This window comes from Pezoporus occidentalis, unplaced genomic scaffold, assembly GCF_034315485.1.
Source record: "Pezoporus occidentalis ecotype Australia unplaced genomic scaffold, CSIRO_AGI_Poc_V1 ctg12, whole genome shotgun sequence".
NCBI lineage: Eukaryota > Metazoa > Chordata > Aves > Psittaciformes > Psittacidae > Pezoporus > Pezoporus occidentalis.
The window spans coordinates 5599315-5613103 of record NW_026912994.1 but is presented as its reverse complement, the minus strand read 5'-3'; the positions used below and the strand labels follow the sequence as shown (position 1 = coordinate 5613103).

The 13789-nt window shown below is 43.9% G+C and overlaps 2 protein-coding genes across 9 annotated transcripts in view; both read left to right on the top strand.

Annotated features, from left to right (window-relative positions):
• Positions 1–6265, top strand: part of KALRN (kalirin RhoGEF kinase) — a 520424-nt gene extending 514159 nt beyond the window's left edge. For all 8 annotated transcript variants that reach the window (XM_062607041.1, XM_062607047.1, XM_062607043.1 and 5 more), the window contains one exon: positions 578–6265. In XM_062607041.1, the coding sequence (XP_062463025.1) occupies positions 578–1123 (546 nt within the window). In that variant the 3' untranslated portion in view covers positions 1124–6265. The remainder of the gene's footprint in view (positions 1–577) is intronic.
• A 509-nt stretch (positions 6266–6774) lies between these two features.
• UMPS (uridine monophosphate synthetase) lies at positions 6775–12454 on the top strand. The gene is made up of 6 exons (XM_062607038.1): positions 6775–6945; positions 7182–7335; positions 8791–9459; positions 10141–10316; positions 10883–10997; positions 11778–12454. The coding sequence occupies exons 1-6, from the start codon at positions 6802–6804 to the stop codon at positions 11957–11959; spliced, it is 1440 nt and encodes a 479-aa protein (XP_062463022.1). The 5' UTR covers positions 6775–6801; the 3' UTR covers positions 11960–12454.
• The last annotated feature ends 1335 nt before the right edge of the window (positions 12455–13789 follow it).

Genomic DNA, 13789 nt, shown 5'->3' with positions numbered 1-13789 from the left:
GGAAAACCAACGGGGATGAAATACAATTGCAGTTTGGCTTGGAAGCCATGACCGTGTGCTGGTTCCCTTATAAAAGGGAACACTGGAATGTTAACTGTCAGAAACAGTAATGGCACATACTAGAGTCCCTCCCACGATACCTGGTAGTATTTACTTCATGAAGAGCATTTCAGCTACAAGTTACGTAAATTTATGTAGCCACTTGCCATATAAAGAAATGAAATAAACTGATCACAGATATAGAGGTCATATAAAAATTTAAAAATCTGTCAGTGCTTCTCATCTGTAGATATTAGTTTAGGAAAAGAAACTGTGAGTATTTGGGAGAAAGTGCAGAATCCCAGTGTGTTGTCCTAATGCAAAAGAGGATGTTGTCATTGCAGCTTCAGCATTGATCTGAACTTACAGCAGTGTAAGCAACAGCTGAGCTGGTTCCTTGTCATTCACTCTCTTCATCTGTACCTTGCACATCTGACTAAATGGAAGTTTTGAATGGCTATTAAACCTAAATAAAATCTACATATTTTATTTGCAAAAATACAATGTAATTAAGTTTTCATTATTGTTTTTTCAACAGCCAGAAAATCTGCTCATTGATTTAAGAATCCCGGTACCTCGTGTCAAGATCATTGATTTGGAAGATGCAGTTCAGATCACAGGTCATTACCATATACACCACCTCCTTGGAAACCCGGAGTTTGCAGCTCCTGAAGTTATCCAAGGCCTTCCTGTCTCTCTAAGCACGGATATCTGGAGCATTGGAGTCCTCACCTACGTTATGTTAAGTGGCGTCTCTCCATTCCTGGATGAAAGCAAAGAGGAGACTTGCATCAATGTGTGCAGAGTAGATTTCAGCTTCCCGCTGGAGTACTTCTCCAATGTGAGTCATGCCGCCAGGGATTTCATCAATGTTATCCTCCAGGAAGACTTCAGGAGAAGGCCAACAGCAGCCACTTGCTTGCAGCACCCCTGGCTGCAATCACACAATGGCAGCTATTCCAAGATCCCACTGGATACCTCCCGCTTGGCTTCCTTCATCGAACGCCGCAAGCATCAGTATGACGTGCACCCGGTCCCCAGCGTCAAGAGTTTCTTGATGAGCAGGATGAGCCCAGGCACATAATGCCTACATGCCTGGGGTCCTACACTGCTGGTCCTGAGGCGAGATGCAGTGAGCAAGCAGGCACAAAGCAGATCTGTCTGTACATAGTCCCAAATTCAGCATTTGCGTTTCATGTGGCTCCCCTAACTGCAGGGTACAAATCATTGTGGAGGTGGCAGAATCTGCCCAATTCCTCAGGACCAGAGCAAAGGGGGTAACAGTGGCAGGTGCCTGCTCCCTCCCCTTGAGGGGCTCCTTCTGGAGCACCTGGTATTGTTGCATCCACCACCAAAAAAGGACTGTGGGAAACAAACACCAACTGGAGACGCAAGCCAAAACTGCAGTTGCCTTAATCTTCGTGAGGCAGCCTTACATGAAACCCTCTTGATCTTGCAAATGGAACTCAAAATGTACAAGAGACTAGGAGTAGGATAGTTGGGGGAGTGAGACTAGGCTGACCATAGCATGTTCTGTAGAACTGGACTGAAGTCTTTTTTGCTGAAATCATTGCAAGCCTGCTCCAGGTTAACAGACAGATTCTGCATGCCCCATATGCCTGGGTCTGCCATGATTTCAGTGGGGGCTTTGCCTGCATAGGACATGCAAGATCAGGCACTAGTCACTGCTGGATCAGCTTCTGTGGTGGCATGGCTTAGATGCGCTCTTGTTGCATTGTAGTGCTCAGACCAAAATCCCCCGTTAATCCTTGGGCTTTCTGCTGTGTCAAGTCAACATCCTTTTGGAGCTATGATTAAGGCAAGGAATTCATTGGAATATACGGCTGGTTTTGACTAAGCACAAAGGGACCATGATGGGTTTTTTTAAATGCATTTTATACACACTGTACAGAATTTTTTTGCAAAACCTGTGCATTGAGAAAAGGCTGTGACCAATTTTTGCAGTATCTGTAAACTAGATGATGATGATGAAGACAATTTTTTCTATCACAGGTTTTCAGTATACATATATTGTATCATATATATAAATATATATATATATATAAAGGACCCTGTTCCATTTCTAGATTCAGAATTGCTTGGCCCAAAGTCCATCTAAGCCTTTCAGAGTGCAGTAGGAGTGGTGAGTTCAGCCTTGTGCTTACAGCTTGAAAATAGTTTTCAGTGTTTAAAGTATGTCATTTGTTTCATTTCCAAACTTGTAAATATCTCTCAGCCACCATTAGCACCTCATCACCAAAGCATTTGTGAGGATATTTTTATGTCCAAAGCCTAATTTGTCATAAAATAAAAAATATTCACAATTAAAACATTTCTCTCTTGCAAGCCAAGTTGCAACATCATCACATTGATGTTACAGTCATGGAGGCAGCCTTAAGTACAACCAAGGCAAGGGAGTGTGTAGTGACAAATCAGCAGTTCGTAGGCTGGCCAAATCTTCCTCTCTAGCAGTGGGCTGGGAGAGAAAACACCTCCGTGGCCGGGACTTCCCCATCTGGCTGCCATAAACTCTATCACCTTGTAGGGTGACGATCAAAGAGGTTAGGTTTTTTCCCCTGGCATGCAAGGACTTTGTTTCAGTGCTGAGTGCTGTTTCTGTGCCTGTAATGGGAAATGTCAGTTGTTACCAAAGGTTTTCATAAGGAAAAGGGCTCGATCTGACCATGTGTACTCAGTTTCGACTCTCTTGTAAGAGCAAGAGTCAAATTTAATTTACCATCCAAGTAACTCAACTGTGAACCTACAGTAATGTATCTCTAGGAGCAAAAGCTGTCTCTGCCAGCAGGTCATAGAGATACTCTGCAGGTACTGTTAAATTCTCAGGGCTCTGCTAGCCCATATGTTTTGACCCACTTCCGAGCTCAGTTTCATGGCAGGCAGGAGACCTAGCCCTTCTCTTTGGCTTGCTCCACCAGTGTGCTGGAGTGGTAGTATTTTAGTAGTGGAGAAGAAAGGAGGCACATTAAAAAACAAACATTCAGCACCACCTGCATGCCATACAAGAACAGACCTTGAGTTCAGGGAGCTACAGTTAGAAAGGTGAGTCTGGGTGCCCAAGCAGAGTCAGAAGCAGTGTGCAAGGCCATGTGACTCATGGAGAGAGATCTAATACAGGGGTAAGTTTGGGAAAAGCTTGAAAGAGATGGTGTTCATGGAAGGCTAAATCTTCTGCTTGAGGTAGAATCTATCTCAGTCCCCCTCTGTAGCACAGCAGCTATTGTTCTAAGCAATCCAGCAGCACCTCTTAGACAAAGACCAGACTCTCATCCTGAGCAAGAGTGTGAAGTATGCAATTTCTTAGCAACCAAAACTTCTTCAGACAGAAGTCATCAAGGGGTGTCTTTAATTAGCATCAGCCTCAGGTACTTTATCACTTCAGGACTGTTTATACTTCTTCCAATTTGTCAAAGCTGGATCTTTGTGCTGTGATTGTGCTGCTCTTAAGAAAATGTTTATGGAAGTGTGGTTCAGAAAACCCACAGCTTTTATTAGACCTGTGGGTACAGTTGAAGCCACAGGCTTTCCGCTTGGCATTAATACAAAGAAATTCTCATGTATCACGTGAAATCTGGAGTTATTAGCATTCTATTTTCCTACTTCCTGCATTCTCATCTCAAACTGCAACAGCAGACACTTTGGACGCACATGGGGTGGGTGGGAAAGCTGGATTGTTTAAGGGAGTATTTAAGCCTCTCATTGCTATCAAGTAACAGAAAAAATCCCCTAAAGGCTCAAAGAGGATACATGTGCTCAGATTCAAAAAAGAGATTCCTCATCAAGGGAGAGAGCTGGAGGTGTTGAACTCTGAAGATTTTGAATGATTTCCTTTATGGTTCTGCTTCTTCCATATTCATGTTAGAGAACTCTTCCTGAGCATTGCTCTTCCTACAGCACATTCAGGAAAATCTGAAAATGTTAGTACTTGCAAATACATTTGTGGTTATCAACCCTTTTTGCATTTTATCTCAAAGATTTCATTTGCTTGAATAATAGCAAGTTGAAATGAAGTGCTGCTGTACAGAGGAAGTACACCATGCTCGCTTGAGGTCTTTTTCAGACCTTAAGAGATGTGTGGCCTCTCTGCCAATCCAGCAGGTCCTGTAACTGTGCTGTAAACTGCAACTCTGTTTTAATAGAGAGATTAGAGAAGTAGGCCTAGAGTAAGCCCACTAGGTGAGAGGCACAGGAGCCATCCCCCTTTGCAGCACTCTCCAACTACTGGGCGTTTTGTGCATGAAATACTTTCTGTAACAAACACAGTGAAACAGTTTCTCATAAAGCTCTCTTGGGCCTTTATAAACCTCCCAGAAGAGCAGCTGTGTCTGAGGGGAAGATTTCCACCTTCAGCTTTACCACCCAGAGTGTTCCAAGACCACCAAGTGAAGGTATGATGGTAGCTGCACCTCTAGCTTCTGCAGAAGCTTCAGACCAGCTAGAATGACCAGCCGTAATACTACCAACAGAGCACCTCAAGTTCGGTGCAGACTGGCACTTTACACACCGCCACCACCTTCAGACATCTTCACGGTGCTCTTCCCCAGCACCGACATCAAAGTACACTTGTTCACAGTGTCCCTGGCGCTGGGCACCAGTGAAACAGCACATGGAGGGCATGGTGATGTGCAGCACTCATTATTTAAGATGGCTACATTTAATAAACATATGTGGCGATGAGTAACTAATTCGCCTCTTTCTGCTCCACTTGGAGCAGGCAGGCCAGGCCGTTTCACTCTTGGCCATCAAACAGGAAATCTGATTGCCCACATAACACAGGTGTCTGAAGCACTTGCTGCCATGTAGGAGATCCCCACCAAGCTGCCAGCCCCCCTACGCATGTTACTACAGGGATGACACACAGCCAGTCCAGGGTTTTACACTTTAGTATTTTAAAGCAATCCAGGATGTAAAATTTATCGAATTTCTCTCTTCCTACTTGTACCTGCAAGTTTTGTTTAGTCTTGCTGCCCTTTTATTTTAAATTAACTCTTTTTATTTTTTTTTTTCCTGGTAACATTAATCTGTAAAAGTGTTTCACTTTTAAACGACATTAATGCCGAGACAAAGTCTGTGCCCTCAACTGACCCGTACAAGTGCTGTGGCTTCACTGGAGTTCATAGCATTTCTGACAATGCTATTATGCCTTTGTTATGAATACCATGACTAAAGGCTAAATGCAGACCCACACATTATGACCTGACTATATATAACCATCCTTTAATACCCTTGCAATGAGGGGACTGCATCAAGTGACCTGGGATAATATAAACTTCAGAGACAGATGTAAAGGCTAGTCTGTGTATACAAAGGTCTAACAGATAATTAACACACACAGGGGATAACCGCACAGTTTTGTTTCTGTTCCTTTCATTGCAGAGGTAGTCTCTCCTCTAACATAGGGCATGGGTTTATTTTCCAGCTCATTCTTTCATGTCCCATAAGAAAATGGTGCTTTCCCAAGGAAACAAAATCAAATCCCATTTTACTAGGCTGACTGCACACTGCCATCAAGTGATGAATTCTTGTTCTGGGATCCTTATAGTGGTGAGTGTTACCATAGTGTCAGGATTCTGAATGTTTGCTGTAACTGTAGTCTTTATTACAAAGCTCGTGAAAAAACATCTCTACACAAGCCATATTTCACCTTCATGCCCAAATTCTGATGCCGGTGCTTTTACTTCTCTTTCTACCAAACTGTTCAGCATTGCTCTGCCACTGTGGCCAATTTGACTATATTTGATAACTTTCAGAAAGCAAATGCAATAGAAAGTGCAAAAAATAAATAATACACAAATTAAATCTCAGAGTTACAGAGATAAGAGCAAGCAGCTGGAATATACTGATGCTTTTCAATCTTTGCAACAATCAACCGAAGGAGAAAAAAAGGAACAGTATGGCTAACAGCTCAGCATTTTCAAGGTGCAAAGTAATTCCACAGCCTTAATTATTTCAGTGTATTGCTGGTCTGCCTTAAATGTATTTTCAGTTTTATCGCGGATTTCATTTTGTATGCACACAATGTTGTTTTGTAAAGGTAAGTTTGTAAATATTTCCTTTGTAAGTCTAATCACTCGTGTACTGTTGTGAGAACCTGCTGTCCCCCGTTGTTGTTACTATACTGCAGTATGTATGATCATCTACAGATGTAGTTTCCAGCTGTACATCTTCTGTCCTTGCATTCCTATAAATAGAGTATACTAATAATTCAGTTTCTGGGCTTTTTTGATTAAATACAGTTGTTCAGAGAGGACCGGGTCAGTCTCATTTCACACATATGGCAACCTGTCGGAGGCCTCGGGGACTCGGAGCTTCCTGACCACTTTGTACAGCTCACCTGTTTCAGAGGGATCTCGGGACACTAGAGCGAGGACTCTCGCTCCGTGCAGCCCTTAGCCTTGCGGGCACCAACCCGGGAACCACGCTGCCGTCTGGGCACTCACACCGAGCGCCGCGGGACAGCGAAACCCCCGGCTCACATCAAACCCACCCCGCGGCAGCCGTTTCCGCTTCCCGGCGGGAAGCGCTGCTGCCGCCCGGGACCGGCACCCCCCGAGCGCGCCTCCCGCACGGACGCCGAGTACCGAGGGGGAGCTGCGCCCCCTGCCGGGCGGGCTGGGCTCTGTGGCGCGGTACGGTAGGGCAGGCCGGGCCCGGCGGGGAAGAGCGCCGCGCTGCCCTCCTGCGCATGCGCGCAGTTCTCTCTTCCCGTTTCCCCGCTTCCGTCATCTCCCTGCGCGCAGCGGGATGTCGGCGGCGGGGCGCGTGGCGGGGGCGCTGCGCGAGGCGGGCTCCCTGCGGTTCGGTGACTTCGTGCTGAAGAGCGGCCGCGCCTCCCCCGTGTACATCGACCTGCGCGGGCTCGTGTCGCACCCGCGCCTCCTCCGGCAGGTGCCCGCCGCTGCCGGGGCTGACAGGCTCGTTTAGCTGAGGGAAGGCGGGAGGCACGGGGCCCGCTGGGTGCGGACGTTGTCTGTCCGCTCGCTGCGGGGACAGCGGCTGCCCCTGGTCCTGTGGAGGGAAGAGTTTCTCATGCGTTTGCGTTGCTCTTCTCGGCAGTGCGTTCCCTTGATCACGGTCACACCAGTCTGATTCCTTAAAGGAGCGTTTGGGTTTCTTTTTTTCAGGTTGCAGATCTTCTCTTTCAAGCAGCCAAAGATGCCGGTGTGCCGTATGACTGCGTGTGTGGTGTCCCGTACACTGCGCTGCCGTTGGCCACAATTATCTGCTCAGAAAAGCAGGTTCCGATGCTTATACGGAGGAAGGAAGCAAAAGACTATGGTAAAACTTTCAGATCGAGAATTTGTGTCTACTTCTTGTCTTGTTTGGGCAGCCTGTGGCTCTCTTGTAAAATGTGCAGCATCTCCATCCCAATTTAAGGTTACTGCTCTAGTGCAAAACGGAGCTCCTGTTCCCCCTCAAACATGCCTCCCACAGCGCCCCAACCTGATAGGGCTCTCCCAGCTGGTTGCTGATGAGGCTGCAGCTTGAATCCTTGCTGTAGTGTGTTTGGAAACTCTTGAGGAGGGCGATTTTTGTCTATTGGGGTGGGTTTTGTTTGTGTCTCCAGCAGCATCTTTTTTCCCCTTAGCACCACTAGCATGCTTTTGGGTTACTGGCCTCTTCTAGAGACCAAGATATGTAACTCAGTTTCTCTGATATGCTGAGAACAGTGACACATCTCATCCCCAAACAGATTTTGAGTACGGACAAGAGGAACCTCTCTAGTCTCTTCAGAAGCCATTTATTTGCTTTTGATGAAGGAAGAGGGAGAAAAGGCTGAAGTGTTAACCTACCGTAGCAGCTGGATTTCTACGTGTGACAAGACCTATACTCTTCCTATAGTATTTAATTAGAAAGTATGCTTGTCAAAACAAATGTAACTCCTGTGTTCATGTGCGAGGCATGTAAACGTTTGCTGTTCCTTCTTGTAAATGAAAAGCCAATTGTGACAACAATTAACTGCCAGGCACAAGGTTTCTGGTGTCACATGTGTTGCAAAGCTGTAACACACTTGTTTTCTAGAAAGGCTGTCATGGTCTAAGCACCACACTCCCTGCATAATGTTCTCCTGCTGCTTGCTGCTTCCTGAGAAAGCATACATCCTTTGTTGTTGCCCTCCAGGAGGTCTTTCATGGATGTGTGCCTGTTGTTGGTTAAGGCAGAGGCATTTGGGGCTCTACTTGTAATTGTTCTAACAGGCATATTAAGCACAGAATGCTGCCTGTGGAAAATCGGGAATATGCTGAAAAGCACCAATAACTTGGCAACTTTAAAGACTTCCTAATAACTGGAGAGAACAGTTTTGTAATTTGGAGCATTCAGTTCATGGCAATACTAAATTGCTGTAGGCATCTTATCCAGAGATTTAAATTTCTGCAGTTAACCGTATGTCAGTTTTGTTAATGGAGCATAACTTCTGGAACCCAAAGAAATACTTTATTAACTTGGAGAAGTAACATCTTGATGAATTGAATTACAGATCAGTGACTGAGCTGTGATAAGACCTGAGATAAATGGTATCAGGTAATAACTAAACAAATTATCGCCATATTTACAGTGAATGTGAAATTCCTATTTTCTTGAAATCCAGTTTCATTGGACACTCAGGATATGCCGCAGTGTAATTTGAACAAGTTGATCTCAACATTAGCGTAACAAGTTAAAATTTAGATACTTTTGTGGGGTCTTTTAAAGTTTCTTTGTTTAGTGGAGTGTTTGTTTTTTATTCTTAAGGTACTAAGCGGCTGGTAGAAGGCACGATTAATCCAGGAGAAACATGCTTGATCATTGAAGATGTGGTAACAAGTGGATCTAGTGTACTCGAAACTGCAGAAGTTCTTCGGAAAGAAGGATTAAAAGTCATGGATGCTGTAGTGCTCTTGGACAGGGAGCAGGGTGGGAAGGCCAGGTTAGAGGAATGTGGAATTCGCCTGCACTCTGTGTGCACATTGTCTGGGGTGTTGGAGATCCTCCAACAGCAAGGAGAAGTGTCTGTTGAGATGGTTGAAAAGGTGAAGAAATTCATTCAGGGAAATGTATTTGAGCCAGTGGCTCAGAATGGTCCTGCTCCTTTGAAGAGGCTGTGCAAAGAGCTGAGCTTCAGCGCTCGTGCCAAACTGCCGGGGGTGCATCCTATTGCAGCCAGGCTTCTTGCACTCATGGGAAAGAAGCAAACAAACTTATGCCTTTCTGCTGATGTCACTAGCTCCAAAGAGCTGCTGCAGTTAGCTGCCACCCTGGGTCCCAGCATTTGTATCCTGAAGACTCATATAGACATCCTGAATGATTACACCCAAGAGGTAGTAAAGGAGTTAAGAACACTCGCAGATCAACACGAGTTCTTGATTTTTGAAGACAGGAAATTTGCAGACATTGGAAACACAGTGAAACATCAGTATGAAGGTGATTGTCATCAGCCTCGATTTACTGTAACTTCACTGTGTAACTGCAGTGCTGGCATGGGTTGCCAGGACAGATTGTGGAATCTCCAGCCTTGGAGAAGACTCAAGGGGACAAAGCCCTGAGCAACCAGATCTAGTTTTGAAGTTAACCCTGCTCTAAGAGCATGACCTCCAAAGGTCCCTTCCCTCCTAAACCTTTTTATGTATCTATTGTTGTGCTCAGTAAGCACTTCTGACTAGTTGTTTGCTGTGAGAAAACAGTGTGGCTTCTTGAGGCAGCCTGCTATTTTATGCTTGTGTGGTTGTTATGGCTGTCATTCGATTCTGCATTTGCAACTGTAGAAGCATTTTTTTCTGTTCCGTATCTCCCAAATGATCTGCATACTGTATCGAAGGGTAGCACCCGTGATGGTGGATTTCTAGGTTTCCATAAACATCTTGGTGAGCATTAAAGGTGTGATGCTGAAAAGCATTTGTGAAAAGTAAAACAGAGATTACACTTTTTGATTAGGCAGCTGTCAGAACTGTCTGACACTGAACTCGTAACTGTCAAGCTTGAATAGTAAAACTGTCTTCTAAAATGTGAGTGATTAAGCATGCAGCTTGTTTTTGTTTAACTTGTGTTTCCTGTTTAATACATTTCTAATGAGGCTTTGCCTGTGTCTTTTATCCATGTCCTCAGGGGGTGTGTTTAGAATTGCATCCTGGTCAGACATCATTAATGCCCATGTGGTTCCCGGCTCTGGAGTTGTCAAAGGTCTGAAGGAAGTAGGTCTTCCTCTCCAGCGTGGCTGTCTTCTGATTGCTGAGATGAGTTCCCGTGGGTCACTTATAACGGCTGAATACACAAAAGCTGCAGTAAGTAGGCAGTCTTTTTTGGGGTTAAAAGCTTGTAAAGTGTTGTGACAGGGAGGTTTTATGGGCTTCTAGTATTTGTACTTCCAAAAGTCTCTCCAGCTCTAACAGTTACAGTTGTGTTTGTTTTCTCTCCTTGGAGACTCAGAAATCTGACTGGTGGTTAAAGGTTGCAGCTGTAGGCTCGTCTGGGGAGGTGGTCACAGTTCATTCTCTAAATTCTATTAGACACACCAAGTTTGCTATTAACACCAGCCCCCAGACCTCTCCCCCCCCCCCTTTTTTTTCATGAAGTGATAAATTTCTAATTGGTTTTCATTCTTCATTCACTGTAGTATTTATAACATAGAAAAAAACTAGTAACACTCATATTCCTGGCTGCAGGTGCAGCAAGATCAGTGGGGGGTGAGTTAGCTCTGGGTGACTTTGTATTGGTAAAGTAAGAGCAGGTGTTTGATGCTGCTGCCTTGCACAGCTTAATAATGTGTCAAAGGGTGGATGAGAAACACATTGCTAGTCAAGGTTAATTTTATGTATATCACTTGTAACTGTTTGCTGATCTGTTTCAGGTACAGATGGCTGAAGACAACTCTGATTTTGTGTTTGGATTCATATCTACATCTAGAGTTAGTAATAAACCAGAATTTCTTCACTTAACTCCAGGGGTGCAGCTGCAAACTGGAGGTAATGTCTTCTGAAACATTTATAGTCTGTCTGTAAATACAGTAAGTGATTTAGCCTTCAGTGAAGAAGTGACTTCTGAAGAAAGTTTGATTGCGGATTCTCTGGTGGGAAGAGTCTCTGTTTGCCACCATTATGGGCTGCCTTCTGCATTTCTGGGTATGCTGATCTGAAGGGCAGCCAGCAGACTACACAGCTTTGTCCGTGTGCTGAGGTCTGTGCATACTGTAAAGCACAGTCCTTAAAACATGTGAAATGTCTTCAGATAGGTTACATAATCACATGCTCAGTAGGAGTAGAAGAAAAGGTTTTTGACAACTACAGAAGTTTGTTGATGCTGATGTAGATGCAGCATGAATGAACTGGAAGTGTTACACTGATGTGACAGGTTATCACTGAACCAGGTAGAGGAGATGTGTTTCTCTGCAATACTTAATTCTTACAAACCCCGAAGTGAAATTAACAGGCTTTTATGTGAAAGTTTTGGGGTTTTGCCTGTTTTAAGCAAAGTGACAGCTCATTTCAGTAATCCTGGTAGGTGCTTCTTTGCATACCAGTCACAACAGATAGAACAGTTAAATCATGAAAAAGGAAGGTGCCGTCTGTTAAATTGTGTCTGTGTAACAGGGGGTTCACTAGTTGGAGTGACAGTTCTAGTTACATATTTGGGTTGTTAGGGTGAGAGCTGGAACAGCATACCTGTTCTCTGTTCCAGCATCTCTTTGAAGGTTTTTAGTAGATACGCTTTCATAAAACTAGAAAAAAATGGTGTTTCTGTTCCAGGTGATAACCTTGGGCAGAAGTACCTAAGCCCCAAGGAAGTTATTGGCGAAAAAGGTTCGGATGTCATTATTGTGGGACGTGGCATCTTGTCAGCTTCAGACCGTCTTCAAGAAGCAGAGAAGTACAGAAAAGCAGCTTGGGAGAGCTACTTAAGCAGACTTGGTATTCATGCAGAAGATTGAAAGCAGCCTGCTTTGCTAGTCCATAAGCAAAGCTGAAGGAGCTTCAATCATCGTGAGACTTCCAGTTAAATATATAGACACTTCAGCCAGTAGAAAACTGCCCTTTTGGAGAACTAATTAAATTGTTTTTAATTGTTATCATACAGATTAAGTTGTACACACCATGGTTGTGTTTTTTAATAATGGAATATATGAAATCAAAAGTTGATGCTCAGTCTTAAAAAAGCTTTTCTCTGTTGAAAAACATTGCATGAAACACTCCAAGCGTATTTGGCTGTTGTTGCTTTTTCTTTCTTTTCCTCACCCTCAAATTCCTTCTGGCTATGGGAACAGTATTTTAGTGTTCTTAATAAACTTCCGTTGCAGACCTGACCTGCTGCCCCACTCTCACAGGATTACTCAGCTCTGCTATTTCCAAGGAGCAAGTATGGATGGGTCTTAATCCGACACTGAAATTGAATAATGTGGTGTTTAATAAATACTTTTGCTACTGTTTTCTTTTCATTGGGTCTGTAAGTCTTTCTTCTGTGGCACTGTTACATACCATTTTCAGAACTCCAGTATTACAAAAGTCACTCTAGTATGTTTGTGATTGCAGGAATTACTCATGCTTCTGTTTACAGGAGTTACAAAGAATTTTTCAGAGCAACTAGTTGTTGTGTGCTTAATTACAGTTAGAGCTGTTGATTCCTTTAATGAGAGGAAACTGTAGGCTAGGAACAACTGTATATAGTGAGAAATGTTTTCTTGGCATTAGTACTTGCTTTTAACTAAGCCTTTCAAAATAAATCTGAGTTACGCTGAAGTTCACAAAGTTTTTGTTGAGTGTTGGTTGTGTTTAATCTATACAGAGTGTGTAAGACTGAGGGATGAAGACTTGGTCTTAGACTTGGCCTTAGGCTTCTTGTATTTTTGACGCTGTGGTCTGTAGCCAGTCAGGGTTCAGAAACAAACAACTGGATGACTTTCCTGGCTGGCTGTGTTGGAGATGATGACTTTACCCTTACATACTTCATATGCCCTGGAGGTGTGCTTCCACTCATTTTGATGATGGGGCTGCTTATGAGGCCTAGGAGTTGGTTAGTGTGGAGAGAATGTTGAAACTTAGTCTGTGTGTGTGTGATTTGTTTTCCCTTCAAGCTAACATTTGGTTCAATAGTTGTCTTATGTATCATAGTTTGCCTCTGGAGAACTCCATCCAGGGAAGATAGAGGCTCTCTGGCCATCTTTCACAGCTAGAAAATGATGAAGGTGTTGTATCTTGTGCAGCCACCCTGCAACAGTCGTGAGTCTTGGTACTTGACATCAACTTCTGAGAAGTTCCTGTCCTTCAAAGTGAATGGAGGATTTGGAATTTGTTTACTGTCTCATCCTAATCGTATAGCGGCTTTGAGGCCTGTAGCAGAAACAAAACTTTCTCAAACTGTTTTGCAGGAAATCACTTGTTCCACCAGAGGGAGCTAAGATCCCATTTTTGTCAGTGCAATCGATATCCTAGTTCTTTTACAGCTAATTTCCAGTGATGATGGTACCAACTCTTAAGTATGCTTTGGATGAAAATCTGCCTGGTTTTCAACCAGTCACACCTATTTAAAACAGTAGAGTTTACCAGAATGCTCCCTTGGGCTGGAGTTCAGCGCTGTTTGTTGTTGTAGGCTCACTGTTACAGTGTAAGCAGATTTTTGTGAGTTTGGTATTTTCCACTAATTGTGCTGGATCCACATGTTAAGCAGCTGACATCCATGCAGCCAAATCCCTGAGCAGACTCTTTAGAGAGCTAGTTTATCAGGCCTTTACCTGGAAGAATAGCCACTGCATTTGGAGAGATAG